Source organism: Sebastes umbrosus, chromosome 24 (genome assembly GCF_015220745.1).
Source record: "Sebastes umbrosus isolate fSebUmb1 chromosome 24, fSebUmb1.pri, whole genome shotgun sequence".
Taxonomy (NCBI): domain Eukaryota; kingdom Metazoa; phylum Chordata; class Actinopteri; order Perciformes; family Sebastidae; genus Sebastes; species Sebastes umbrosus.
In genome coordinates this window covers 13,846,784-13,873,292 of record NC_051292.1, presented here as the reverse complement: position 1 = coordinate 13,873,292, position 26,509 = coordinate 13,846,784, and the positions used below count along the sequence as shown (strand labels likewise).

The 26,509-nt window shown below is 44.0% G+C and overlaps 2 protein-coding genes across 4 annotated transcripts; both read left to right on the top strand.

Annotated features, from left to right (window-relative positions):
• The first annotated feature begins 244 nt into the window (after positions 1-244).
• On the top strand, positions 245-8,055 carry LOC119483782 (coiled-coil domain-containing protein 14-like). 3 transcript variants are annotated; one of them, XM_037762253.1, is made up of 12 exons: positions 245-414; positions 723-781; positions 1,361-1,436; positions 2,078-2,150; positions 2,464-2,562; positions 3,449-3,478; positions 3,509-4,489; positions 4,710-4,842; positions 5,848-5,933; positions 6,026-6,169; positions 6,428-6,530; positions 7,413-8,055. In XM_037762253.1, the coding sequence occupies exons 1-12, from the start codon at positions 391-393 to the stop codon at positions 7,927-7,929; spliced, it is 2,325 nt and encodes a 774-aa protein (XP_037618181.1). In that variant the 5' UTR covers positions 245-390; the 3' UTR covers positions 7,930-8,055. The 3 variants fall into 3 exon arrangements, with proteins under 3 accessions (XP_037618181.1, XP_037618182.1, XP_037618183.1); XM_037762254.1 differs by having other exon boundaries at positions 246-414; positions 3,509-4,429; XM_037762255.1 differs by lacking the exons at positions 245-414; positions 723-781 and having other exon boundaries at positions 1,373-1,436; positions 2,078-2,146.
• A 2,641-nt stretch (positions 8,056-10,696) lies between these two features.
• LOC119483777 (ubiquitin-protein ligase E3A-like) lies at positions 10,697-26,209 on the top strand. The gene is made up of 11 exons (XM_037762247.1): positions 10,697-11,027; positions 11,554-11,598; positions 13,297-13,601; positions 13,748-15,000; positions 15,108-15,252; positions 17,714-17,919; positions 18,087-18,251; positions 19,687-19,842; positions 19,939-20,012; positions 20,325-20,468; positions 21,316-26,209. The coding sequence occupies exons 1-11, from the start codon at positions 10,951-10,953 to the stop codon at positions 21,434-21,436; spliced, it is 2,691 nt and encodes an 896-aa protein (XP_037618175.1). The 5' UTR covers positions 10,697-10,950; the 3' UTR covers positions 21,437-26,209.
• The last annotated feature ends 300 nt before the right edge of the window (positions 26,210-26,509 follow it).

Here is a 26,509-nt window from a genome sequence, read left to right as displayed (position 1 = left end):
ATATAACAATATATATACATAACAATATATACATACAATATATATATGTATTGTTATGTTATTATATATATTGTTATATTACCATAAAGCCTATTGTAAATACAAAAAAGAAAAAAATAATACATCCACGCTGTGGTGGTGTATTCTTCCTAGCCCTGAAGCCCCGCCCGTTGTGGGCGTGGTCTCTGTTCCTATCATTTTGATTGGTCAGCTACATGTTGTCCGTTTCAAACTTGTGCGTCACCCGGAAGTTTGTAGAAGTTGTAGAAGCTAGATGAAGCCAGGGGGAGAAAACCCTTCAGACCTGTCGGCTATAGTCTACATACAGACTATAGAATAGTCAAATAAAGTCTATGAAATCTATCTGAAGCTGTAACAACGTGTTTCACCATGAAAGGAACCGCTAAAAGCAAGGTAAGACCGACTAACGTCAAACTGTAATACTAAACTAAGACAGTTAAAGCTAGCTAGCTAACTAACTAGTGTCTCAGTGTCAGTGGACAAGTAGGTTTTGAAATGCTTACAGACATGTGGGGATATGGGTTAACGTTATCATCTGTCATTCCAGGCTGCAGGTTAACTAATACAACATATATATCTGTAAACTCTAAGTGTACTCAGCTGCAGTGGTTGTTGGTGCCTAGTATTGGCAGGTAGCTCTGGGAGGATGCTCTGGGATGTGCAGATGTTCCAGCCGTTTGTAACAGGCTTGTGATTGGCAGGTGGTGACATCAGGGAGGCTGACAGGAGGAGGAGTCAAAGGGCAGCTGACCAGGAGACGGTGAGTAGCTTTGTTTTGTACTTTTTATACTATATATTCCTGCTGCTTCACCAACTGGTACGGCAACTGCACCAACGTGGACCGTAAGGCACTGGGAGGGGTGGTGCGCTCAGCCTGACACATCATTGGGTGCGAGCTGCCCAGCCTGCATGAGCTGTACACCCAGCAGTGCCTCAGGAAGTCCCTGAAGGTTATTAAGGACAACACACACACCCACAACAGCCTTTTCTCTCTCCTGCCCTCTGGTAGAAGATACAGGACCCCCAGGACTCTCACCAGCAGACTGAGGAACAGTTTCTTCCCCCAGGCCATCAGACTTTTAAACAGATAACTCATACGATTCATACATGTACATTCATACTTCCTAATATGATTATGTTCTTAATATGCCTTGTACGAAGTATTTCCTTTTATAATTGTAACATAACTTATTATTTTGAATGGAGCTTCCCAGCAAAAAGCATTTCACACGATTGTACTTGTATAACCGGCGTGACAACAAACATCTTGAATCTTGAATCCTGTTAGCTCTCCCCCATTCTTACGCTGTGCTGTTCTCCTCTTATCTTGTGTTGTCAGACTGACTCCAAACCAAGGACCAGCAGCCCGCCCTGAGCCAGCCTACTCTCTGTACTCCACAGACTCTGAAGACCAGGTAGTGAAGTGAACTGATTTACAACCAGTTCGAAAGACATGAGAGGAGATTTTGAGCATGATGAAATGAGACTTTCAACTTTCTCATTTTACAGCTAAACAGTACACTAAAAGATGATTCTAAAAACATTTTATGGGCGAGATAGGCATTACAGTAACACAATATTGATTCATGTTTGATCAGCGCTGCCTAGTTTGACTGTTTGATCTGCGATTGATTGACAGCTGCCTCCGTTGAATGAATAGCCAAAAGGAACGCTCTCTCTCTGAAATGACCTGTGATTGGTCAAAGTCTCCCGTCACGGGCTAGACTTTTTATCTTTTTAAAGCCTGAAAACAGAGCCATGAGGAGGTGCAGAAGTCTAGATTTCTCTCAGAACACTTGAGTTACAATATGCTGAAAGGTTATTAAGGAATCTTTGCCCAATGATGCCAAAAATATACTGCCTACTGCAGGTTTAATTTAGAGCTCAAACTGAAAGTGAGCACAGCTGAAAGGTCACTAATCCTCATTGTACAGGAACACTGATAGGTCCAGTAGGTCACCGTGAAGCAGGAAGTGGGTCTGTAAACTGTATTGTTTACAAGGAACAGCTCTGGTAATAGTGTCATATCATATATTGATGTGTTCTGTCCCCTCAGGTCACTACTCTCCATCAGGGTCTGGACCGCTGTGCTGCCTTGCTCAGCGGCATCCTTCAGGCTGAGAAGGCAGGTCAGATGAGTTTTCTAACATAATAGCAATGAATAGAGAAGACCAACAGCGTGTTACAATCACTTCATCAAATGATTAGTTGAGAAAAGTAATCGGCAACATTTTTCATAATCCTCTGGTTCCAGCTTCTTCAAACAGATGCCTAACTGATGAATCAGAATAATAATACATGAATTGATAATGGAAATAATAGTTATTTAAAGTTCTAGTTACAAGCCAGCTTCTGTATTTATAGTGACTGTCTTGTATGATTTATGTGACGAAACAACATCCCATCATAATGATGTAAACACCTGTGAATGTGTGTGTTTAGAAGCCATGCCAGGCCCTCCCAGAGCATTGAAGGGTGGAGCAGCTAAATCAAGACCATCTACCTCACTGGGGAAGAAGACCACCAAGAACACAGAGACAGGTCGGTGTGTGTTCATGAATGTGTTTGAGTTTTAGTTCAGTTTATTTGACATTATGAGAAGGAGGATCACACACAACTAGACAATGTCAAGGACGACCCAACAAAGGCCCTGCCCACACCTGGCATTAACATGCATCCTGAGTGATCCTATCACCGGTGGACAGCTCTAAATACGTCTGTTCACACCCGGCATCAGAATGCGTCTCCACATGCGTGACCACTTGTGATCACTTCCCTGCTCTACATGCAAATAAACACGCAGTAAACCCACGGCTAATACAGCAGACGTTGTGACATGAATGTCAGTAGTAATATCCTACATATTCATATACACATTCACTACACACTGCTAAAAGAATGTGGCCATATGTGGCCCAGACCACCTCTGAATGTGGTCTGAGCGATCGGATCTTAATGCGTCTTGAGTGTCCCTGATGTACTTAGAGTAAAGATGTCCAGAGTCTAGGGGCCTCGTATTACCAACAAACTAGTGATGGGGGGATGAAGCCTTGTGAAGCTTTGGGGATTTCTTTCTTTTTGTGCTTTTAAAAAAAAGCTACGGAGCTTCAACTCAGCAGCACAGTGACATCTGGTGGTGTGCAAAACTTACAGCAGCCCTTCAAGGTTGAAGCAAAGCACTACAAGAACTCACTGATTTTCAATCTTCTATGTGTACAATAAAAGTCTGAGTAGTTTGCGTGTTATTTATTAAACCTGTAATAGGCCTACTCTTTCTGTGCTGGCACGACATATGAATGTACCTTATTGATGTGATGTGGCCCAGTGTTCACAGCTCAAATATCAGTGGTTCAGGTCTCACAAACCACGATGGCACAGTCCTCTATTACACCACCTAATGTTGCCCCATATTCATCTCCACCTCCAGGCCTGAAGAGTCGTCAGTCAGTCCAGCGTGGACCAAGACCAGGACCAGGACCAGGACCAGGACCAGGACCGGGCAGTACAACTTCAAGAGCAACCCATCAGTCTACTGTTCCAGCTGCACGCTCACAAGTTCAGCTCCGTCCACCTCAGATACAACCTCCGACTCTGCTGCAGGATCACCTTCATCCTCCACCCAGTCAAACACTGCAGCACCTCCCCCTCACCAACCCTCCACCCCAGCCCCAGACCTCCATCCCTCCACCCCAGCCCCAGACCTCCATCCCTCCAACCCAGACCTCCATCCCTCCACCCCAGACCTCCTTCCCTCCACCCCAGCCCCAGACCTCCATCCCTCCACCCCAGACCTTCTTCCCTCCACCCCAACCCCAGAACTCCATCCCTTCACCCCAGACCTCACTCCCTCCACCCATGCCACAGACACCTATCCCTCCACCCCAGCCCCAGACCTCCATCTCTCCACCACAGACCTCCATCTCTCCACCCCTGCCCCCAACATCCATCCCTCCACCCCTGCCACAGACCTCCATCCCTCCACCCCAGACCTCCATCCCTCCACCCCAGACCTCCGCCCCTCCACATCAGACATCCATCCCTCCACATCAGACCTCCATCCCTCCACCCGAGACCTCATTCCCTCCACATCAGACCTCCATCCCTCCACCCCAGCTGCCTCTCCCTCAGACCGACTGTCAGGCAGAATGTGACAGAGAAGAGGAGGAGTTTGTTCCTGTGAGAGACATCACTACTAGAAGCACTGCCACAGACGCACACACAGCTGTCAGACACTCACACATACACACCTGTACGACGAAGATGTCAAACATGCAGCTGGAGCCTGGACAGCTTGATAAAGTCCCTCAGGACACACACAGCGGAGAGGACAGCAGCGCAGAGACGGGAGTGAAAATGAGGACGGTTCAGCATCTGCTGGGAGAACTCAAGGCTCTGATCGCTGGACAAGGTAACCTGTCTGGGTCTAATCGGAATGCAAATCAGGCATTTTTTAAGCCTCACTGTATACGTAAATGTATACTTAAAAACAGATTATGACATTATCACATTATTAATGCAGACATGTTGATTATGTTCTGGTGTTTTGCCAATGCCATCTGATGGAAACTGCTGCTTTTTGTCTCAATTTCCAGCGTCTTTCCTACCCTGTATGATACAGAGTTTACAGCGCTGCACTCACGCTGTGCTGTGTTAACCCATTGTGTGTGTGTGTGTGTGTGTGTGTGCAGGCAGTGTAGCAGAGAGGCTGCTCAGTCACCTGGAGCAGGCCGTGTCTTCACCACTGATGGATGTCGGTAGGTCAAACCTCCAGACTGAACCAGACCTGTCATCACTACACAGCCAGAACACTCAGCTCCGCAGGTACCTCAGCTTAGCATGGACCCTCACTGACTCATGTCTCAGTGGGCTAAAGTGAAAAAACACTTTTCATTCACTGATCACTTTGTGTGTCAAGTCAAGTCAATTTGATATGTATATTACTTTTACTTACTTTTAGTATTTATCAGGACTGTGTCAGTGAGATGATCAAACTTTCTGCCCTTCACCTTGTAAGGAGCTGTTCTAACCTCATTCATTAATGACATCTCACCTTCATATTACTGATGTTTTATTACTGAATGTAGGCTACACCCTATTCACCTGCTATAATCGTGGTATGATTTTTCCAGCTGTAAACAGCTGCTGACGGCAAATTATTATATCAATAAGAACATTCTTTCAGATTCTAATTTGCTGTATTTCATGTTGTCATATAGACAGACAGGAGTGTGTTGTCTGTAGGATAATATATATCACTCAATCATTTATAAATATATAATGTCACTCCTTATTTGTGCGGCATAGTGCTTTTCGTGCAAACATCTGTAGTGCTTCACACAATAAAAATAAAACATAATAGAAAACATAATTGTCATGAGCACTGTTCTGCTCATCTGACAGAGATCATAAAATACTGTGATATGCTGTGATATAACAAAACAATGGACAGAGGATCCAGCTGTGACACATGTCATATTTAAATAACCTTGTTTTAAAATGACGGCTCCGAGGCAAGAATTAGTGTTAAATGCCTGTTGCTTCGACTCCTCTGTACTCGCGTCTCTTCCTCGCCTCCTCCGCTCGCATCTCCCATGGGAGGGACTCAGACGCGAGGAGAGGAGTCGAGGAAAGGAATCGAGGAGGTACAAACTGTGAAATGGGAAAGGCCTCTGGAAGACAACAGACGACACAAACAAACAAGAACGCAAAGTTTCTACCTGTTAAAGAGTTTTTTCTTGCCTCTGTCGCACTAAGTGCATGCTCATGGGGGATCTCTTGTTGGGTATAAATTTTATTTAAAATTCTGTGTGCGTGTGTGTTTTGCAGGCGTGTGAGGCTCCTTAACCAGCAGCTGAAGGAGAGGGAGAAAGCAGAGCGGCAGCAGAACATGGAGCCTCTCTGTAACTCAGAAGGTACAGCCTGTGTGTCTAGTTTATGACGCTCTCTGACTTCACTCTCAGGACTAACGGGATGTGAATAGTTTAAATCCTGTGTCTCTCCACAGTGTTTACTCTGCAGGAGGAGCTCACCACCGCTCAGACGCGACTGCAGGAGCTCCAGGATGACCTCACAGGACTACGGGAAGCCCTTCAGTACACACAGGGCCAGCTGGCGGACAGAGAGGCAGAGAATACACTCATCAAAACAGGTTCAGGCAGTTACTGATCACACATTTTTATCTGTTCAAAATGTACCTTAAATCTTCACTCTGGCTTTAAAACTGAGCCCGCTACAAGCTACAAATCGGAAGTTGCATTAATGCGTTAAAGAAATTAGTGGTGTAACTTTGACAGCGCTACTAATAGACCAATCAAGACGTCTGCATATTTATATAGAAGGGCAATGGTGAAGAGTTATTATGTAATGTAAATGTGTTAATGAAGTTATATGGTGTGTGTGTGTGTAGACTTGGAGGCCACTAGAAGCAGGTTGCTGGACAGCGAGCGAGAGAAGACTGAGTTGGCTTCACTCGCCCAACAAAGACTGGAAGAGATAGGAAACCTTAACAGGTAATTGTGTGTGTGTCTGTGTGTGTTTCTGTGTAAATATGTGTGTGGGTGGGGGGATTTGGGCTTCATCAGACCGTGACCTTCAGCACACACTGGGGCGGTTTGCGATGAGAGTCAGTACCACCAAATCTGAGGCCATGGGTCTCTGCCTGAAAACGGTGGATTGCGTCCTCCGGGTTTGGATTGAGGCACTGCCCAAAGCGAGGGAGTTTAAGTATCTCGGGGTCTTGTTCACCAGTGAGGATAAAATGGAGCGGGAGGCGGTTTGGTGCGGCGCTGTACCGGACCTTTGTGGTGAAGAAGGAGCTGAGCCGGAAGGCAAAGCTGTTGATTTACTAGGCCATCTACATTCCAACCCTCACCTCTGGTCATGAGCTTTGGGTAGTGACCGAAAGAATGAGATCACGGATACAAGCGGCCGAAATGAGCTTCTTCTGTAGGGCTGCTGGGCTCAGCCTTAGAGATAGGGTGAGGAGCTCAGACATCCGGAGGGAACTCGGAGTAGAGAAGCTGCTCCTTCGCGTCGAAAGGGGCCAGCTGAGGAGGTTCTACATCTGATCAGGATTCCTCCCACAGTCCAAAGACATGCATCTTAACTGTTGACTCTAAATGTCCCGTAGGTGTGAATGTGAGCGTGAATGGTTGTCTGTCTCTATGTGTCAGCCCTGTGATATTCTGGAGACCTGTCCAGGGTGTACCCCGCCTTCACCCGATGTCATCTCGGCTGCAGTCCCCCCGCGACCCTGAATAGGATAAACCATTACAGATTATGGATTAATGAATGAAAGTACTTTGACTACAAAAATGTCTTTTACAGAGGGAATGTGTGAGAAATTCACCATGAAGCTCCCTCCAATTTCTCCTCTCCTCTGTCTGTTTCAGGATTCTTCGGAGTCACGATTTATCAAATTGTCCGACAGTTGTTGACGCTCTGCCAGCAAAACAACATTTTAACCAACAGCAGCACAGACTGGATCCAGCAGAGTCCCCCACGGACCGCATCACCCAGTTCCTGATGTCTCTGGGTCAGCTGGATCCAACACACGCTGAGCATGTGGCTGCAGAGAGAGACGGAGACACACTAGAGCAGAAGAAACTGACCTCAGTCCAGCTCAGAGACACTTTATCACGTCCTGATGTCAGATGTCAGCGAGGTGACAAACCTGCAGAATCAGCCCGTCACCGTTCAGATGAAGTCCAGTCATGTGGGTGGCCCCTGGAGAAGGAGCGTAGGCATCTGTCCCAGTGTGACGTGGAATCCGTGTGGTCTGATTGGAGCATGAGGTCAGGGTCGACCTTTGACACCAGAGACGAGGCGGCGTTCAGAGACGGCCTGGCAGCTCTGGACGCCAGCATAGCCAGTCTGCAGAAGACTATTCAGCTGGATCTGGGGAGGTGATGCACACTCAGCTTTACTCCCCAGGTTTTATATTTGTATGAAACATGTTGTAATGCATAAACTCTATTGTATTCTGCATTTTTGATGATTTTAATATTTAAAATAAAGCTTGTTTTAAATTACAGAGTTGAACTTCAACATATGGCGGTTAAATAAACACACACAGACAGCGGGTAGTCGAACTTGTCCTTGATGTGTGTGGCTAAAAAGCTAGTTATGGACTTGGCTGGTTACTTCTTCTCACCAGTAGAGGTCCTTTTAGACTTTCACAGTAAATTTTTTTTTTTTTTTTTTTTTAAAGTTATTTTTTTGGGGGCATTTTCCATTTTTATTGACAGGACAGTGGATAGAGTCTTGAAAGGGGGAGAGAGAGAGTGGATGCGGAAAAGGCCACAGGCCGGATTCAAACCTGGGCCGCCGCGGTCAGGACCAAGCCTTAATACATGGACGCCCGCTCTACCAACTGAGCTAACCCAGGCGCCCATAAATTTTAAAATAATTTATATTGTGCACAGGTTAAAATTAGGGCTGACAATCGATTAAAATATTTAATCGTGATTAATCGCACATTTATTATCTGTTCAAAATGTACCTCAAAGGGAGATCTGTCAAGTATTTAATACTCAACATGGGAGAGGGCAAATATGCTGTATATATGCCAATTAATGCCAATTGAGTGATGGCATTACATGGACATACTGAGTCAGAACACAGCAGGGGGAACACTTTATAATAACCATCATTTATATATGGTAAATTCATAGTTGATTACATTTAGTTAATAGTTATTTTACTGTTAACAATGATTGTTTACTAATTATTAGTAATGCTATCATTTCTGTCATTTTATCAGTAGTTTGTGTAATATGAAATAATTAGTTTATAATTATATACTGTATCATAGCTGATAAGAGACGATAATTAAATTCTAATTACAAAAGTAATAACTAGGCCCTGGCAGCACATCACCCCTACACTCATCCACCTTCACTGGCTTCCAATCAAGTCCCGCATCAACTATAAACTCCTCATTCTCACATACAAATCCCTCCATGCCCCCCAGTAACTAACCGACCTTCTCCACCCTCTACACTCCATCCCGGAAACTACAATCATCTGACACTGGTCTGCTCTCCACCCTCCCCACACCTGGCTGAGAACATTCGGCGACAGAGCCTTCAGCGCCGCGGCCCCAGCCCTCTGGAATTCTCTCCCTCCTGAGATCATAAATGCTTCATCCCTGGACACTTTCAAAAAACACCTCAAACACCACCTGTTCATCAAGGCCTATGACCTCAGCTGACTCTTCCTACACATCACTCTTTTGATTACTTACCTATAGTTTCTCCTCTGTGTTATTTATTAGTATGATTTTGTGTGCCCCCTTTGTAAAGCATCCTTGGGTTTCTGAAAGGTGCTATATAAGTCCAATTTTTTTATATTATTATAAGTAAAGTATTTATGAACCTTATTAATTATTGTTGCACACAATGTAACAATTTATATACTGTTTTAAGAATTTGTTGTTTAATATGCTCCATGACCATGTTAAAGGGACTATTTGTAACTTTTTAAGCGTATAAATGTAGCGGGTCGGCACACATGCGCGTTCGCATATGCGCGCTCGCGTGTGGCTGGAGCCTCGTCTCCGCTGCCTGCTCTCCTTCACTCAGACAGAGCGCGCGTCTTCGTTGTCTTGCTCCACCTCTAGACGTGAACGCGCGCTCACTCCACACTGCAGAGGAGTTAGTTTAGCTCTGAGAATATCTAGTGAATGCACAGGGGACGTTTGTGCAGAAATAACTGCTGCAGCTCCTCCAGACCAACAGAGGTTTCCCGTGTCTTGTGAAGTGACCGAGCTCTTCAGAGAGTACGTTGTCTTCTCGTTACCGACCAGGTGCCGGTGTCTCCTTTGCTTTCTCCGGCTGCGGGTGGAGAGAGCAGGGAGACACGCTGCAGAGCCCCGCTGCTTTAGCCTGCACTTAGGCAGGAAAAGCCAACACTAGGATCGGCATTGATTCATGGAGAGACCTTCGTCTGGTCAGCTAACATTACTGCCAAGCAGCTGAAATATAGAGTGATATTGTGGTTTTAGCTGACGTGTGTCGCCTCACTGTTTTGAGTGATGCTCGTTCAGGTATATTTAGAGCGAGCAAGCGCGAGCCCGACGCTGACTTTTGTTGATTTCACGGCCACAGGTGTCGCTGTTAACAAGCATTTCTGAAAGTTACAAATAGTCCCTTTAAAAGAACTTGTAACTCTCATAAAAGATATTTAAAAAAATAAATAATATATTGATTATTTATTTTTTTAAATGTTTTTATGAGAGTTACAAGTTCTTTTAATATGGTCATGGAGCATATATACTGTATATTTGTATTCTGGGGTATCGTTCCTATGCAGAGGGTAGTTTATTTATTGACTACACTGAGGGCGTTTTATATTTTAATAATTTATTTATTTATTGTGTTGAGGTGAATGTGCTACTTATTTTGTACTATAATTACCTTGTGCCTTTTCTACCTTTTTTTCTTTTCTTAAAGCTGACTCGGTGTAAACTGCTCAGAATTCCAATGTACTTATAGGTGCAAATGGCAAATAAAACTCTTGAATCTTGAATCTTGAATCTTGTCAATGATTATAGTGTTTTTGTAAAACATCTATAAATATAGACAGATGGAGCAGAAACTAATTATTAACCATTGCCAAGCATGTAATCATGATGACTATGAGGAGTCAGTCCAGGTCCTGGCAGCATGTGATCCACTCCAGCGGGGTCTTGTAGCTAGAGCCGCGGTGCATTGTGGGGCCGTGTGTTTGACGGTGAAGTGAAGATGGCGGTGTATCTCCGGCAGCGCAGAGAGCCTGCTGTAGCGAGGCCCTGAATGAAGTTACCAATAAAACACTACCAGTCTCCGTCCGTTCACACTCTGCTGCTGAAGTGGTGACCGACCCGTGGAAGTACTTGCTAGATTCACAGGGAGCAACAGAATAACCAAACAACTGAGGAGAAAGTCTCGTATGAATCCCGACGAGGAGGAGGACTGTGAGTGTGCGCCACCACAGGCCGAGAGAAGCCCGGCAGGAGGACCACAGAGGTGGGGACGCCATCAGGAAACACCGGGGATGCGGGGGTTGCTAGGAGAACCAGCAGTTAGCTACTGCTGCTAGCTCTGTGGATGTTACTGCTCTCTTGTTTTTATCAGTAGACTTAGAGAAAGTTCCTAGCAAGCATTTGGTTAATTAAAAAGTGTAAATTGTTCTGTTACTACTTTTGGAAGAATGAATAATAGTTAAATAGTTCAAATAAGGCCAGCTAGTTTGTGCTATATCAGCTAGCTAAGTCAGCGCCAGGATGTGCAGCTCCCTGTCATTTCTCCTACTTCACCAGCACTGGTGCAGCTTATTAAATGAACTATGGCTCCACGTTTAGCACAATACACTGACTGTGGTCCTAATCATTTTAAAGATAACACTCTAATGTTGCTTTTTAGCTATTTTAATTGCAATTTGTAAATGTAAATCTGTCCTAATATTGAGTCCCCTACAGAGAGGTATGTTGTTGTAATGCAGCACAGTGTGACCTCTGCTGTGGTTCTGATCCTTATTGTCTGTTTCTATCAGAGAATACGAGGAGCCTGAAATAGAAAACCCAGAAGCAAGCCGAATGTAAGTCCAACTCATTTTAATACTGGTATATTTGTATTGGTTAGTCCCATTGAGATCAAAGATCTCTTTTACAAAGGGAGACCTGGTCAAGATAGCAGCAAGACAGTTATAGTGAAAGTAACAGACAACACATACATTAACAACTTGCTCATACAAAACACTTGACACACACAGACAACCTGGACTGCACTGATTTCACCAGAGCGTTAAACTCATTTAAGGTAACTAAGTTTTGAAGTTGAAGATCAGATTGTGAATTATTCCAAGCAGTAGGTTTCGAAAACCTAAAAGCTTTCTTTCCCAATTCAGTCCGTACTTTGGGAACAACAAATTGCAAAATGTCCATGGAACGAAGATTTTGACTTCCAGTTTTTCTTTTTAAAAGAAAATAGATACTGTCGATGTGTCTGTGAGCATGTGTTTAAGACTGCACTTCCACACCAGCAGCTCAGACCACTACTGTTTTTTGCCTGTTCTCACTTCTTGTTTTCTTTTCTTGCTGTCAAAGCTCCTTTGACTATGTTGTTATTGTGTTGTTAACATGGTTATATGTACAAGGTGAGCCAGAACCACAGTGATAGCATTAAAAAAGTGACACTAGCATGCTGATATCAAAGATATTGTTCTCCCAAGTTGATCCTGTTGCAGAGCTGAGCATTAAGTATTAGGGGTGTAACAATACGTATCACTTTCTATGGTTCCGATACGATTCAAGGACGATATTTGGCTCAACTAGAGCGATACGATACGATTCAGTGATTTGAAATCTATACAGTATATCAGTGTGACTGTGAAACAAATAGCTGGATACTGGAGAGTGCAGGTCAGGATACCTCAAAGTTTTTCTTGTAAAGGAATCAGGGATAAACTAATTATGAATATAAACAAGTAAACGATTAATGGCAAATATATACACCTTTTATTTGAAAATAATACAAAATGCAACTTCAGGACCTGCTGCTTTAGTTCTCAAGATACAAGGCAGTGAAATATATAAAAAAAATAAAAATAAACAAACTTCTATTCAAGTTAAATGAACAGTGGTTTAACTGCTGCTTCTGTTCTCATTTTGAACGCAAAAGGTATAGCAATAATATTTAACAAAAAATAAAGTGCATTGCGTCTCAGTAGGTGCGTGGAAAGATTGGTCGTGTTGCCGTTGTATTTTATCTGGCCTTTGCATATTCTGCAAACAGCAAGCGATTTATCAAGGACATCTCCCTTTTTACAAAATGTTTCCACATGCTGGACCTCAAACGCAGCTTGAAAATCTCTGGCTTGTCTGGCTCTTCCTCACCATCAGCCATCCTTCGTTTTGTTGTCGTCTTTCTGAGATTGGCTCGGCTGGCACATGTTGATTACGTTATACACAGGGAGAATGAACCGGAGTGCGTTTAACATTTCTTTACTATCAAGAGTGATAAAAAATACATCCATATAATGTTTGTCGTGCTTAAATACAAGGTGCAAGATACAATAGATTATTTACCTTGCAAATCGATTTTAGATCGTCCCCGTTGAAGGACAACTTGTCAGATTAAATGAAAACAGAAAAATAATTCCTAAATTGTAAACATGGGAATCATTCTCTATACCATCCATTCCATTTTGTACTAACTGCTGTTAATGATAATGATGATGATAAAAAGCGGATTCACGCAGTATTTATAATCTCTTGTGTCTTACCTTTCAACGCAGGAAGCGAGCAGCTGCCAAACATCTAATAGAGCGCTATTACCACCAGTTAACAGAGGGCTGTGGGAATGAGTCCTGCTCCAACTCATGGTGTGCCTCCTCGGTCGGCTTCAACCGCATGGATAACAACGCAGCGGCGGTCAAAGCCTTGGAGCTCTACAAGGTCAACGCTAAGCTATGTGACCCCCACCCCTCAAAGAAAGTCACTGCCTCAGGCTACCTGGAGAGCAGCGCTCACAGCAACTCAGCCTGCAGCAACAGGAAGTTGAACCATAAAGATGTCCACTCTGTACGGGACAATTTCAAAGGTGAGTAGATGCCAGACATTCAGGATTTACACACTGTTGATGGATGAAATGAGCAGAATATGCTGTTACATTCATACAGTTTATGACTGTTTAATCAATTTTATTTTCCTTTCATTTAATCATGTGATTTTTGATTCTGTATGTAGATGTAAATTACCTGACGGAGGAGAAGGTGTATGAGATCTTGGACATCTGTGGAGGGAAGGAAGATTACTCGCCTCTGATCAGAGTAATAGGTAGGGTGTTCTCCAGCGCTGAGGGCCTGGTGCAGAGCTTCCGGAGGTCCAAACCTCACACTAAGGAGGAGCTCAAGTCCCTCCAAGGTAAGGATGAGGACAAGGATGAGGATGAGAAGGAGGCCGCCGCCTGTTCTGCTACAGCTATGGAGGAGGACTCCCCCGCCTCCTCTTCATCATCAAGGCTAGGAGAGGGATCCTCGGGGGAAAATGATGTCCAAAAGCTGGCCCCTGATGAGGTGTCGGTGGACATTGACGCCGTGCGGCGGGTCTACGAGCGCCTGCTGTCCAATGAGAAGATAGAAGCCGCCTTCCTGAATGCGCTGGTCTACCTCTCGCCCAACGTAGAGTGCGATCTGACGTACCACAATGTGTATTCACGAGACCCAAATTACCTGAACCTGTTTGTTATAGTGATGGAAAACAGCAACCTCCACAGCCCAGAGTACCTGGAGATCGCCCTCCCACAGTTCTGCAAGGCCATGAGCAAACTCCCACTGCCAGCTCAGGCAAAGCTGGCACGCTTGTGGTCGCACTACAGCGCAGAGCAGATTCGGCGCATGGTGGAGACCTTCCAACAGCTCATAACCTACAAGGTGATCAGTAACGAGTTCAACAGCCGCAACCTGGTCAACGATGATGACGCAGTGGTGGCGTCCACCAAGTGTTTGAAGATCGTCTACTATGCAAACGTGCTGGGTGGCGACCTCGACATGGAGCACAACGAGGAAGAGGACGAGGAGCCCATCCCAGAGTCGAGCGAGCTCACCCTGCAGGAGCTGCTGGGCGAGGAACGGCGGAACAAGAAGGGCCCTCGGGTGGACCCGGTGGAGACGGAGTTGGGGATCCGCACCAACGACTGCCGACGGCCGCTCATTGCCTTTGAGGAGTTTGTCAATGAGCCTCTAAACGAGGTACTGGAGATGGACAAGGACTACACTTTCTTTAAGGTTGAAACTGAAAACAAGTTCTCCTTTATGACCTGCCCCTTCATCCTGAATGCTGTCACCAAGAACCTGGGTCTGTACTACGACAACCGCATCCGCATGTACAGCGAGCGGCGTATTACTGTGCTCTACAGTTTGGTGCAGGGTCAACAGCTCAATCCCTACCTGAGGCTCAAAGTGCGGCGAGACCACATCATCGACGACGCTCTGGTCAGGGTACGTGTGCGCCGGTTCAATACATGCAATTATTATAGGTGCTCCTATTTTTAATACATTTGTTCTGGAACACATTGCACTGATATCTTTCTCTTGTGTCTCTGCAGCTGGAAATGATAGCGATGGAGAATCCTGCAGACTTGAAGAAGCAGCTGTATGTTGAGTTTGAAGGAGAGCAAGGTGTTGATGAAGGAGGTGTTTCCAAAGAATTCTTCCAGCTGGTGGTGGAGGAGATCTTCAACCCAGATATTGGTAAGAAGACGCACAACAACTAGCATCTATATTGCAAAAATAATAGCATGAGTAGGAATCCAGGGGTGGGTAGTAACTCGTTACAAGTAACGCAAATGAGTAAAAAAGTTTTTTTTACTTTTTAGGAATAGTAACTTTTCAAGGTCCTTTTTAAAACTTTAATTTTACTTTTTGTAATGCATTTTTGCTGCATTAACTGAAATGAGCTGCCCTCTAAGCTGTGTGCACAGGATTACGCATAGAGCTTTAACCATTCTCCATTGCGTTACAAAAAGACAAGCAGAGCTGGGCAAATGCAAAAACTTAGAAAAGCTGTGTCAAAACTTCAGTTTACGGTTTGTGTGTCCAAGATATTGCCAAATAGGCGCTTCTGCTTTTTGTTTTGACGCTAAATCCTCTGCCATGGTCTTGTCGGTCAACTCTCCTTACTGTGCTGCAGCTTTGTTGCTGCTGCCGTAAGGAGCCGGAGCAGACACTTTCAGTTTATAGTTGTACTGTCGACAAAACAAAAAAAGTAATGTAATCGGTGTGTGCCCGAACACTGTAACACAGGCTCTGCACCAAGCCTTCTTGTGGGCTATAGTGATTCAGCAGTTTTTTTTATTTTCACAGGTTTGTGTTTGTGTTGTGATACTGTTTTACTAACTAACTGAAGTGCTGAGATATGCGACAGATATTCAACAGATTCTATGTGGCATTGCAAGGCTAGTTTAATCAAGAGATCTAAGCCCCTTATTGAGAAGTGAACACGAAGCTGGTTACACCTGAAATGTCCTGCACAATTATTATATTGCTCTGTAAAACTGTGTGTGTGCGCAAAACTAGAGTGTCAAAGGTGAACAGGAAGTAACTCTCAAACTGGAATGGAAGTTTACAAAGGGACAGTTAGGGTAATATAGTTCACCACTTTCATTTTCAGTTCGAGTGGTACATAAATGCATTGTAGTGGATTTGCTCATGTTTGCAAGTCGAGCAGTGGCAGTTTCAGCATTGCAGCAATGAAAGCATTTTCAGGACATTTCATCCCTATTTGAAATTTAATTTAATGTATCATTTATTTCTAAGATTTTTAAGATTTTGAATGCATGTACGTGTTTTTTAATCGTGGTATTAGTACTTTTACTTAAGTAAAAGATCCAGTACTTTCTTCACTGGTATTAATCAATAACACTGGCTCAGTCGCTGCCCGAGTGAGTCTTTGTTGTCTCTCCCTCCCCACCAGCCTCCTCCTCTCTCTGCTTTTTGTAATAATCCGTTGTAGACCACTTCATTTGTGGAGCCCAGTAACACCTCAATGGATCGTTTACATCACCTAAATGGATCGTTTAGTAAAGTTGTCCTCGGCTATGTACATGTACGTGCGTATGGGGTTTAATTAGTCTCAAATATGCATGTGACACGAGGGCACAGAGCGAGCATAAAAGAATCCTCAAACAGGAATCTAGAGTCCTGTAATATTTTGCCAGACTGGAGGAGGCCTTGTGACCATTCGGGTCACAGATGCCGATGCAGCTGCGCCACTGGTCAACTCAGGTGACCCACCGAGCCAAAGCATCGAAGAATTATGTATTTTTAAGATGTTTTTAAACTAAAATGTGTTCTACAAGTAGCAAACTCCTTTAAGGAATAACATAGTGCGTAGGTTGTGTGCGTAACGTTAGCGAGTGTCGGTGTTTGTGGTCAAGAGAGAGAGACAGACAGACAGAGAGCAAGGGAGCTTATGTGTGACGGTGAGATGAAGTCAGCCCTAACTAGCTGTGAGTGTAGCAGTGCAGTGTGTGTACACTTCAGGCTGTCGGTGAATAAATGCTGCAACTCCTCAAGACACAAGCCAATTTCCCGTGTCTTGTAGGGTTTTTCCATCTATGACTTGGCGTGTCAGCCCAGCACGGCAGGGATTTACGTCTCCATTACAACAGAGCTACCTGCTTGAGGGTGTGTGTAAAAGTCAGGAAATGTTGGTTTTCGTCCGCAGCAACTTAACACGACTCCTATTCAGCTGAAAGCGAAACAGTCAAATAAAGCAGATATTTGAAAGTACAAACAGGGAAGCAGGAGATTCAGTTAGAAGCCACAGAAGTACTGAGAGCTGAACATGCAAAGTCTTCTCTCTGGTTTCCTGCACGCTTGTCGTCAAAATGACGTACAGCGAGGAAGTCAAACGCAAGCACTGAGTCTGAGGTTACCTCGCATCATGATGTGAATATGTCAGATCTCCACACTGTCAGAGACATAAAAAGTGTCACAGTGGTCATAGTTCAGTAATAAAACCTAATGCTATGTAGAGCGTCGCTCCTGATTGGCTGCTGATAGCACTGTCAGGCAAAGGGTTAATCACACCGAATGGCAGCGGAGGAAGCGGTGCCAGTGTGCTTCATGTGGATAGCCCTATATATATATATATATATATATATATATATATTAATTAACACTTTTTTCATGTCCTCTATTCCTCCTGCAGGCATGTTCACATATGATGAGCGCACCAAAATGTTTTGGTTCAACCCGTCATCATTGGAAAACGAGGGCCAGTACACTCTGATCGGCATCGTTCTCGGTCTGGCCATCTATAACAACTGTATTCTGGACGTCCACTTTCCTATGGTGGTCTACAGGAAGCTGATGGGCAAGAAAGGAACTTTCAGGGACTTGGCTGACGCCAACCCGGTAAGGACTAGCTCATCAAATGCTCTGATTGCTCTTTAACTGGATAATTTCTGTAGCTGTGGAGCAAATCCACACACTTTCAACACTGCCAGATTTTGGTGCTGGATGTTCACTTGATGAGCAATGCTGAATATGATATGTGACTGTGCTGAACTGTGTTGGAAAAGGTTCTATACCAGAGTCTGAAGGAGCTGCTGGAGTACGAGGGCAGCGTGGAGGAGGACATGATGATCACTTTCCAGATCTCCCAGACGGACCTGTTTGGGAACCCACTCATGTATGATTTAAGGGAAAATGGGGACAAGATTCCAGTCACAAATGAAAACAGAAAGGTGAGCCAAACTTTTCCTAAGACTAGAGTCCTAAGGATTCATAGGTCTTATTTTTGCCGGCCATTAGCAAGACTGTGGCTGTGGCTTTACTTACTCCCTCTGACAGTCATTAATGATGGATGCAGCCTCAACCTGCAGTCTGTCTCACTGCAGCCTACTAAAGCAGTTATTTTCCAGGACCACCAGGACATTTAGAGCATGTATACTGGAGTAGCTGCAACTAATTCGTTTTTAAAAATATTCTTTAGGGCTGTCAATCGATTCAAATATTTAATCGCGAATTAATCACACTTTTTTTTGATCTGTTCAAATGTACCTTAGGTGGAGATTTGTCCAGTATTTAATATTCTTATCAACATGGGAGTGGACAAATAGGCTGCTTTATGTAAATGTATGTATATATTTATTATCGGAAATCAATTAAGAACACAAAACAATGACAGATATTGTCCAGAAACCCTCACAGGTACTGCATTTAGCATAAAACAATATGCTCAAATCATAACATGGCAAACTGCAGCCCAACAGGCAACAACAGCTGTCAGTGTGTCAGGGTGCTGACTTGACTATGACTTGCCCCAAACTGCATGTGATTATCATAAAGTGGGCATGTCTGTAAAGGGGAGACTCGTGGGTACCCATAGAACCCATTTACATTCACATATCTGGAGGTCAGAGGTCAAGGGACCCCTTTTGAAAATGGACATGACAGTTAGCATAAATTTGGAGCATTATTTAGCTTCCTTTGAGACAATGCCAGTATCTCTAGCTTTAAAACTGAGCCCTCTACTACCTCCGAAAGGAAACCTCCGGCGTCCTGTCGGATTTTTAAGAGGTTAATTAAAATTTGCAAGTTGCGATAAAGAAATTAGTGCCGTTAAAACGAATTTGCATTATTGTCGCGTTAACTTTGACAGCCCTAATATTCTTTATTATCGTTTGGTCAATAAAACAGCTGAAAATAGTAAAAAAAAATGGCCATTAGAATTTAACATAGCCCAAAGTGACCTGGCGTATTTGTCCATTTGGCTCCGTTTCTTTCAGTAAAAAAGAGTGCTGTCTATTTAAGTAGTTCCTCCTCTGAAGTTTTGCAATACAAGATGCAGCGTTTCCCTCTCGTTTCTTGCCACTTGCAATTTCTGACAGATAACATCCAATTACAGTAACTACCACCTCAGAGTGGAGAGTTTTCAGTATTTTTATTTAGCTAATGATTCCTGTGAGATCTGCAGATTCTCCACAGGGATATTTGTTTCTGATAAGGTGTGTTGCTGTTGGATTCTTCAGTGCAGTTCACCTACAAACTGTGGCAAATGAAAACAAAGCTATCTTCAAGGCTACATACCACTAGGCTAAATGTTCCCTTGAAAGGCTGAAGTGCCCATCAGGATTTGGACATTAACCAGTAACTTTCCCTGTTGATGTGTCTGTGCAGGAGTTTGTGGCTCAGTATGCGGAGTACATGCTGAACAAAAGTGTGGAGAAGCAGTTCAAAGCTTTCAGGAGAGGCTTCCACATGGTCACCAACGAGTCTCCGCTTAAATACCTGTTCAGACCCGAGGAAATCGAGCTCCTGATCTGTGGAAGCAGGGTGAGACACCAGACAATTGAGTGTTTCATTGTTAGTAAGTTGTTTAAATTCGCTTAAATGCTTATTTTCCATCCATGTGTTTGTCACATACTGCAGAACCTGGACTTTCTAGCACTTGAAGAAACAACAGAATACGATGGAGGGTACAACAGAGATTCTCGAATCATCAAGTAAGGAAGTATTTGTGTTTGTAGGGTACAGTATGTGCCCACAAATTATGAATATGGTTCGAATGCATACCCAATGTGCAAGACCCTACCCATAACTGTAACTGTACTGTATGTCATTTAGTACTCGAATCAGAAGTTTTTGATTCACCTCAGATTTGGCTGTTCAATACGAAGATTTCAGGGGGCAGCCCTAATGTCACTGTGAATGTTGTTGGATAAGAGCATCGGTATTAATTCCATTGGATCCTTTCTATTTTGAAACGTTGACACTGCCCTCTCTCTGACTGTCGGGGATGTTTGTTTGCATCGCAGGGAGTTTTGGGAGACGTTGCACTCGTTTGGTGAGGAGCAGAAGCGCCTCTTCCTGCAGTTCACCACCGGCACTGACAGAGCACCCGTGGGTGGGCTGGGCAAGCTGAAGATGATCATTGCCAAGAACGGCCCTGACACCGACAGGTGAGCCACCTCCATCCATTATGCACTTCCCATTACATTACTCATGTAATGTTTATGCACAGTTTGTGTAAAGTACTCACTTATTTTAATAGACACCTGGTTTGACAGTTTTTTATTAAATTTGTTAACTGAAGATTTTCGACTTTCTGTTACTTAGAGTGATTGATTGATTCATAGACAATGAATGGGAAGCGTGGAAAGGATAGAGGCTGTGGACATGTACCATTACGGCCGGGACAGACAGGGCACGTTAGGCTGCTGCGCTGAACTACTGCGTGTCTCACACGTGCGGCGTGGCATATTCTACAGATACAGACATTGAAACTGTAGTAATGTTGCTGGTATGATGTCAACATACTGTCAAAAGATCACTTTCACTGTCTGTTGTTGCTGTGAACCGCTCGCGGTCAAAATAGGCGAAACCTCGAATCTCTTAAAGAGACGCAGCTGAGACGAGCCGAGCCGAGCCGCTCATGCGGGCTGTGTGGCTGCTCTAACCTGTTAACACGGATGCCGAAATAAAAAAACAACAGGTTCTGCAGCCGCCATGCGCTCCTGACATTCCCTGTGTGGTCCGGCCGTTAGATCCGGCTTCGCTGCCGCCTTCGACCTGCAGTCGGAGCTCCGGCGGGAGGCGGAGAGCTCCGCGACCCCGATAGCGGAGCTTTGCCTCCGACACCACGCTGCTGTAGACTCCAAGAAGTGGCGAGGTCCAAGCTTGATACAGACCATTATGACAATTCAGAAGTCATTTGTCCATCCATGTTTCTTAAAGGCTTTCTGTCTGATGCTGGTGTGTGTCAGTCAGAGGGAAACTGAAAAAAAGTGTGTTGTTTTCTCTCGGCAGGTTACCGACGTCTCACACTTGCTTTAATGTGCTGCTGCTGCCTGAGTACAACAACAGGGAGAAGCTGAAGGAGAGACTGCTGAAAGCCATCACTTATGCCAAAGGGTTTGGCATGCTCTGAGGCCCGTCTCCAAACACACAGCAAAACGGACTCCTTCTCAGAAAGCCCATCAAACCCTGCCCTGCCCTTCCTTTATCAGACACAATCTAAAAGGTGACAAAAGACAGACCAGAGTATGTTTTGAGTCAAGTCATGAAAGAGGAGAAATGGTTCCAATAGAGCGCTCCAGTAGTTCTTCTACTGTGCCTGCATCATCCCACATCAGTCAGTGTAAGCACAGAGACCTCCTGATCAAACCCCCCCCTCCCCTCCCCTCTCACACATCCACATTATGTGAATGTGCAGCAGCATCCCCGTCTTTTTTTGTACAGAGAGGATCATTTTCCTTATTATTTATTTTAAGGTTAAAATGGGTTATTTTTCATGCCTGCCTGTTGTGATAGCTTCCCTACTTGGGGAAAGGGGGAGGGTTAATATTAAACTATGTACATTCGGGACAATAATAAGTCAATATAAACCCCATTTATTGAACAAAAAATGTGTAAAAGTAGACACAGACAGAGAAAATCTAGTTTTAGAGTAGTCGCAACTACAAAATCTTGTATTCGCCACAGAGAAAGAGCTCCCGCTGACCATTCCACTCACAGCCATCAGCTATTGTTTCTACCAAGTCCGTGTTTGATCAAGGTAAGCCTTTAGAAAGTCATTTGGTCCAAAATGGCACATTATGAAATAGCTGTTTTTGTTTCCTCGGGGGGGGGGTGGGGGTGGAGGGAGGAAGGGGCACCACCGCAGGTTAGACTAAAATCTTGTCAGAGCTGTGTAAGTGCACTTAGACATTTTCAGAATGTTTGTTTTTTGGCCACAGGTTGCCATGATTGTTTGAAGCATTTTATTTCCATGTCTTCCTGTGTTGACGATTCTAAATAAAAACAGTATTTATATATCAGCGCGGTTGGATAGACCGTATTTTGGAGGAAGTACACATGTAGACCGGTCACTGATGATGCTCTCAGATACAGGCTCTTCTTGTGCCAACCGATCTATTCAGTTGAGAGGTGAAACCCCCCCTGAGCACTTTGTGTCGTCTATTTCTGGCTTAGTCGTGTGTGAATAGACAGCTCACACTGCAGAGTCTAATAGAACCCCAGTCTATCTATGTGGAGTCAAGAAGGCAGCTTTGGTACCTTGTGATCTGTAGTCTCTGGCTGTGGTTACACCTGTCATATCATCTTCTGACAACATGACATATGACCTGTCAGGTCTTCGTGTGTGCAGGTTGGTACTGTGATCGGACGCTGGGCAAGTGAGGATAGTAGTCTAAGCACAATCTGAACAAACTGATTGTTATGTCAAAGCTGCAAACCCAGGGTCAGTCAATCCTGAAGCTACTGAGCCTCAGAGAAGCTCCTGATACGTTCCTACCAGTGTAAATCTGTGGTTTGATCTGATCTCTCTCTGACATGTGCTCATGAGGGATGGGAAAACAACATTTACAGGAGCAGTGTGTAGGATTTAGTGCCATCTAGCTCAGCTTTCAAATCAGTGAAGTTGTTCCGTACCCGAGTACACTTGCGTCATAATCCAGGTGTCTTTGTTTATGTTGTAAACGTTACTCACATTTACTAGCAGTCCACTTCCGTATTTTGGTACGGTTGGCTTTCACACCTGAACCGTACTCGGGTCCACTTGAAAAGGTGGTCTGGAGTACGGTTCAGGTGTGTTCGGAGCGTTCACGCTGATCAAACGAACTTGACTTTGGGGACAAGTGTACTCTGATTCGGGCCCGGGTCCCTAATGTGAAAGCACCCTAAGTTTCAGGTGATTATACACTAATAGTTGTGAATAATATATCCCATTACTGCAAATAGAGCACCCTAAATTCTACACACTGGTCCTTGAATGTGCTTGTTCACTATCTTATCTGGCATCAAGTGAGTAAATGTAATCTCGATTGCATCCAGCTGAGCGTTGCTCAAAGCCTGGAGGAAGGCAGAAAACCATTAACCTAGCTCTGTTGAACAAACCTTCTCCATAGCCGTCGCATTGTCTCTTTTAGTTCAACATATGTAGCAAGGCTAGGCTAACTGTGTCCGCCTGCTTCCAGTCTAAACATATCCCGAACCTACATACCTGTGTGCTGAATTGCATTGATACTGATTGTCTTCTGTGACTCTTTGGGTAGACGGTACTGTGTGGACACATCACTGTGATGAGATTTCTATTCGGATCTGTCACAGTCAATGTGAATGAAAACAGGTGTAACCACTGTCTATGGAAAACAAAGAGTGTTTAATAGCACTTTTCTTGTTCACTATCATTAATTGGAATATCAACTGTGAAATCCTCCTCCCACAGAACAGGCAGATCTTTTTCATAGTTCTATTTTTGTTCATTTGAACAGGCTGTACCTGTAAAGAACTCGAGTAATGGCTGCGTGATGTTCTTGCACACAGGCTTTATACTTTGACACTGTCAGTGGAGTGCATTAGGGGCGAGCATCAGACACCCAAACAGGTTTTAAACACATCTACAGTTTAACCAAATTATTTACACCACTTATTTGAAAAATAAAATGTGAAATGTCACTTTTAACAGTTTGTTGCATTGTGCACATACAGTAGTAGTAGTAGTGATGACAACGTTCATAACAGACAATTTAACTGTAAGCGTAAGATTTCACTTAGCTAGGCGTAATATACATTAAATTAATTCAGTCTTTGATTCTCACAAACCGTCGCATGAGGTCGGCACCGGTTACCATGGTTACACGTCTCCAACCGACATCGAGTCTCTCAGGAAGTGACAGCGTAAATTACTGCGTCCCAAAAAGATAACTGTTAATTCACACAAAAGTATGTTGAACAAAAGCACACATATTAAGTATGTTGTGCGTTGTATGCAATTTTGGACGAAGCCTGTGTATATTATTATGTATATCATGCATGTATACACACAGCCAACCCTTCTGCAAACGTTGCTACACACTGGTCCTTTAACATTTACCTTTTGTTTTACTTCTAAATAAGTGGTTGAGATAATTTGGGTAACACTTGTTCGACCCCTCGTTGTTAACTTTGCACACTCCAGTTAAGCTGTCGTAACAGTCCCCCTTCCCTCCCCTCTTCAGATTTCCTATTGCAGCATTTTAACCACATCTCATCATCAGCAAATGAAGCTGGCTCAGGCGTCATCACTTGACCTCAGGCGCAATATTCATTTTTACTGAACAGAGCTTGAACGCACCATACTATAAGTCAATTGAACCTCCGTTTAGCCGAGCAGGACTGTGCTGCCCACCGACTTCTAACAGCTAACGTTACTAACTCTCCTCCTGGCGATTTCAACACCAATTTGTTGTTTAGTGTCGCATTATCAGGGTAAAAATAGGGTGCAGGTTTAGTAGCAGCAGTTTCTCCGGTCCCAAACAAAGTGAAACAACACACAGCATATGGCGTTGCTTCATTGTGTTTGCATAACGGTCGGAAAGCATCAATCCAGACGAATCGATAGTCACGGAGGCATGAGATGCCGATTCTCTATTCCCATCCCCGCCTGCCAAAGTGGCGGTGATGATTTTACCCGCCACTGCCAACAATTTACCCGCATTTGTTGGGTGGCGGGTGCTAATTTCAGACCCTGCTTGACCTTCATATGGATCTTTAATCACGGGATACCAAGTGGTCATACGTGGGAGGGGGAGATGGTAACCTCCGTTTCAGTTCAAAGATGGTCTTTTGGTGTAGAGTGTGAACGTCCTCCTTGATCTGTTTCGGTTTAATGTCGAGGAACATCAAGAGACTGAATGTGCGAACACTATCCACTGGGAAGAGGTCAAAGTTCATGGACCAGGAGTCACTGAACGGCTGGAGAAAGATCAAGTAGGACATTCACATTGGACACAACAGACCATCTCTTCCCTTATACAACCACCTCAACGTTATTTTCTTTGGTTATTACGCCAGAGCCAGCTCCATGACAACCGAGCAAACTCCATCCACCGATGAAGAGATGTGGTTCAAACGTTTTTTGCCAAGACCCAGATTATTGAAAAAAAAATACTGTTTTGATATATTAAAATCTAGTCGGGGACTACAACAGTCACTTGTTCAGAGCAGATGGGTGTTCTGTGTGTTGTCTTTGGAGATTGAGATGCTGGTGTGTAACCAGGTTCCTGCTGTCTTAGTGATGTATCCGCAAGAGGACCATCTAATTTAGTTTAAACACTGCTCAGCCTGTGAGCGTCATGGTGCCCACAACATACCACTAAACCACAGTGCTCAGAGCACAGCCGTACAACAACCCTGAGCCATTGTTTCTGTTCTTACTTCCTCATCGTCATGGTTTCAGACGGACCTGGGCAAAATGATGTTGGAGGATACTTTCTGTTTCTTGTTTTTAAGCCTTCATTGGAATCACTTTGGACAGAGTGCCTGGAAAATGCGGACAAACAGTGGACTGTGTTGGGGAGTCACCACAGCAGCATACTGTATGTTTGTGCGATTCACAACTTAGCGGTAACCTCAATCATCTGTGTAGGTTAAAACAAAAGGTTAAGGATTAATTTACAACTGTTTATTGAGCCCAGGTCTGGTTTCAGCTGTTTAACATTACTCTGTACCTCCGTTTTGTAATGCTGAAGATGCCGCTCATGTGGACGTGTGAAAGGGCTCTAGAGCCTAGTGAAGGTGAACCTGATCTTGGAAAGGGAAGCAGTTTTCATCAATTGGTTTGACTTAACAGTTGCATTCTAAAAAGATACAAACTGATGAAAGGCTATTCAGTGTTGTGGAAACCTGCTAAATAAAGATGACAGCTTTTTTTTCCAACTTGTATTGCCTTATAATCCTGATTTGAGCCCACAGGTCCTGAATATTCCCAATGTTCAGCTGTTTATTGTTGTCAGAATTACCCTATTAATTAAACTATTTCTGCTGAATACACTCACATAATTACATTAGGAACATGAAATGTATATCAGGCTAAGACGCTAAGCTTTTCGGACCACTTTTAGTTGTTAATGGCTTTAACAAGGCAACAATGGGATTGTTCCATTGGCTTTTTGATTATTGCAGAAAATAAGCTGTATGAATAAACATTATAATAAGCTGGACATGCTTACCAGTCACTTAC

What these genes read in the sequence shown, in the direction of transcription:
- LOC119483782 (XM_037762253.1), top strand. Translation starts at nt 391, where the DNA reads ATGAAAGGAACCGCTAAAAGCAAG. An exon ending in GGGCAGCTGACCAGGAGACG is followed by an intron (nt 782 to 1,360) that starts GTGAGTAGCTTT and finishes TTGTGTTGTCAG; the next exon opens with ACTGACTCCAAACCAAGGAC. An exon ending in CCACAGACTCTGAAGACCAG is followed by an intron (nt 1,437 to 2,077) that starts GTAGTGAAGTGA and finishes CTGTCCCCTCAG; the next exon opens with GTCACTACTCTCCATCAGGG.
- LOC119483777 (XM_037762247.1), top strand. Translation starts at nt 10,951, where the DNA reads ATGAATCCCGACGAGGAGGAGGACTGTGAGTGTGCGCCACCACAGGCC. An exon ending in TCCTGATCTGTGGAAGCAGG is followed by an intron (nt 19,843 to 19,938) that starts GTGAGACACCAG and finishes CACATACTGCAG; the next exon opens with AACCTGGACTTTCTAGCACT. An exon ending in AACGGCCCTGACACCGACAG is followed by an intron (nt 20,469 to 21,315) that starts GTGAGCCACCTC and finishes TTCTCTCGGCAG; the next exon opens with GTTACCGACGTCTCACACTT.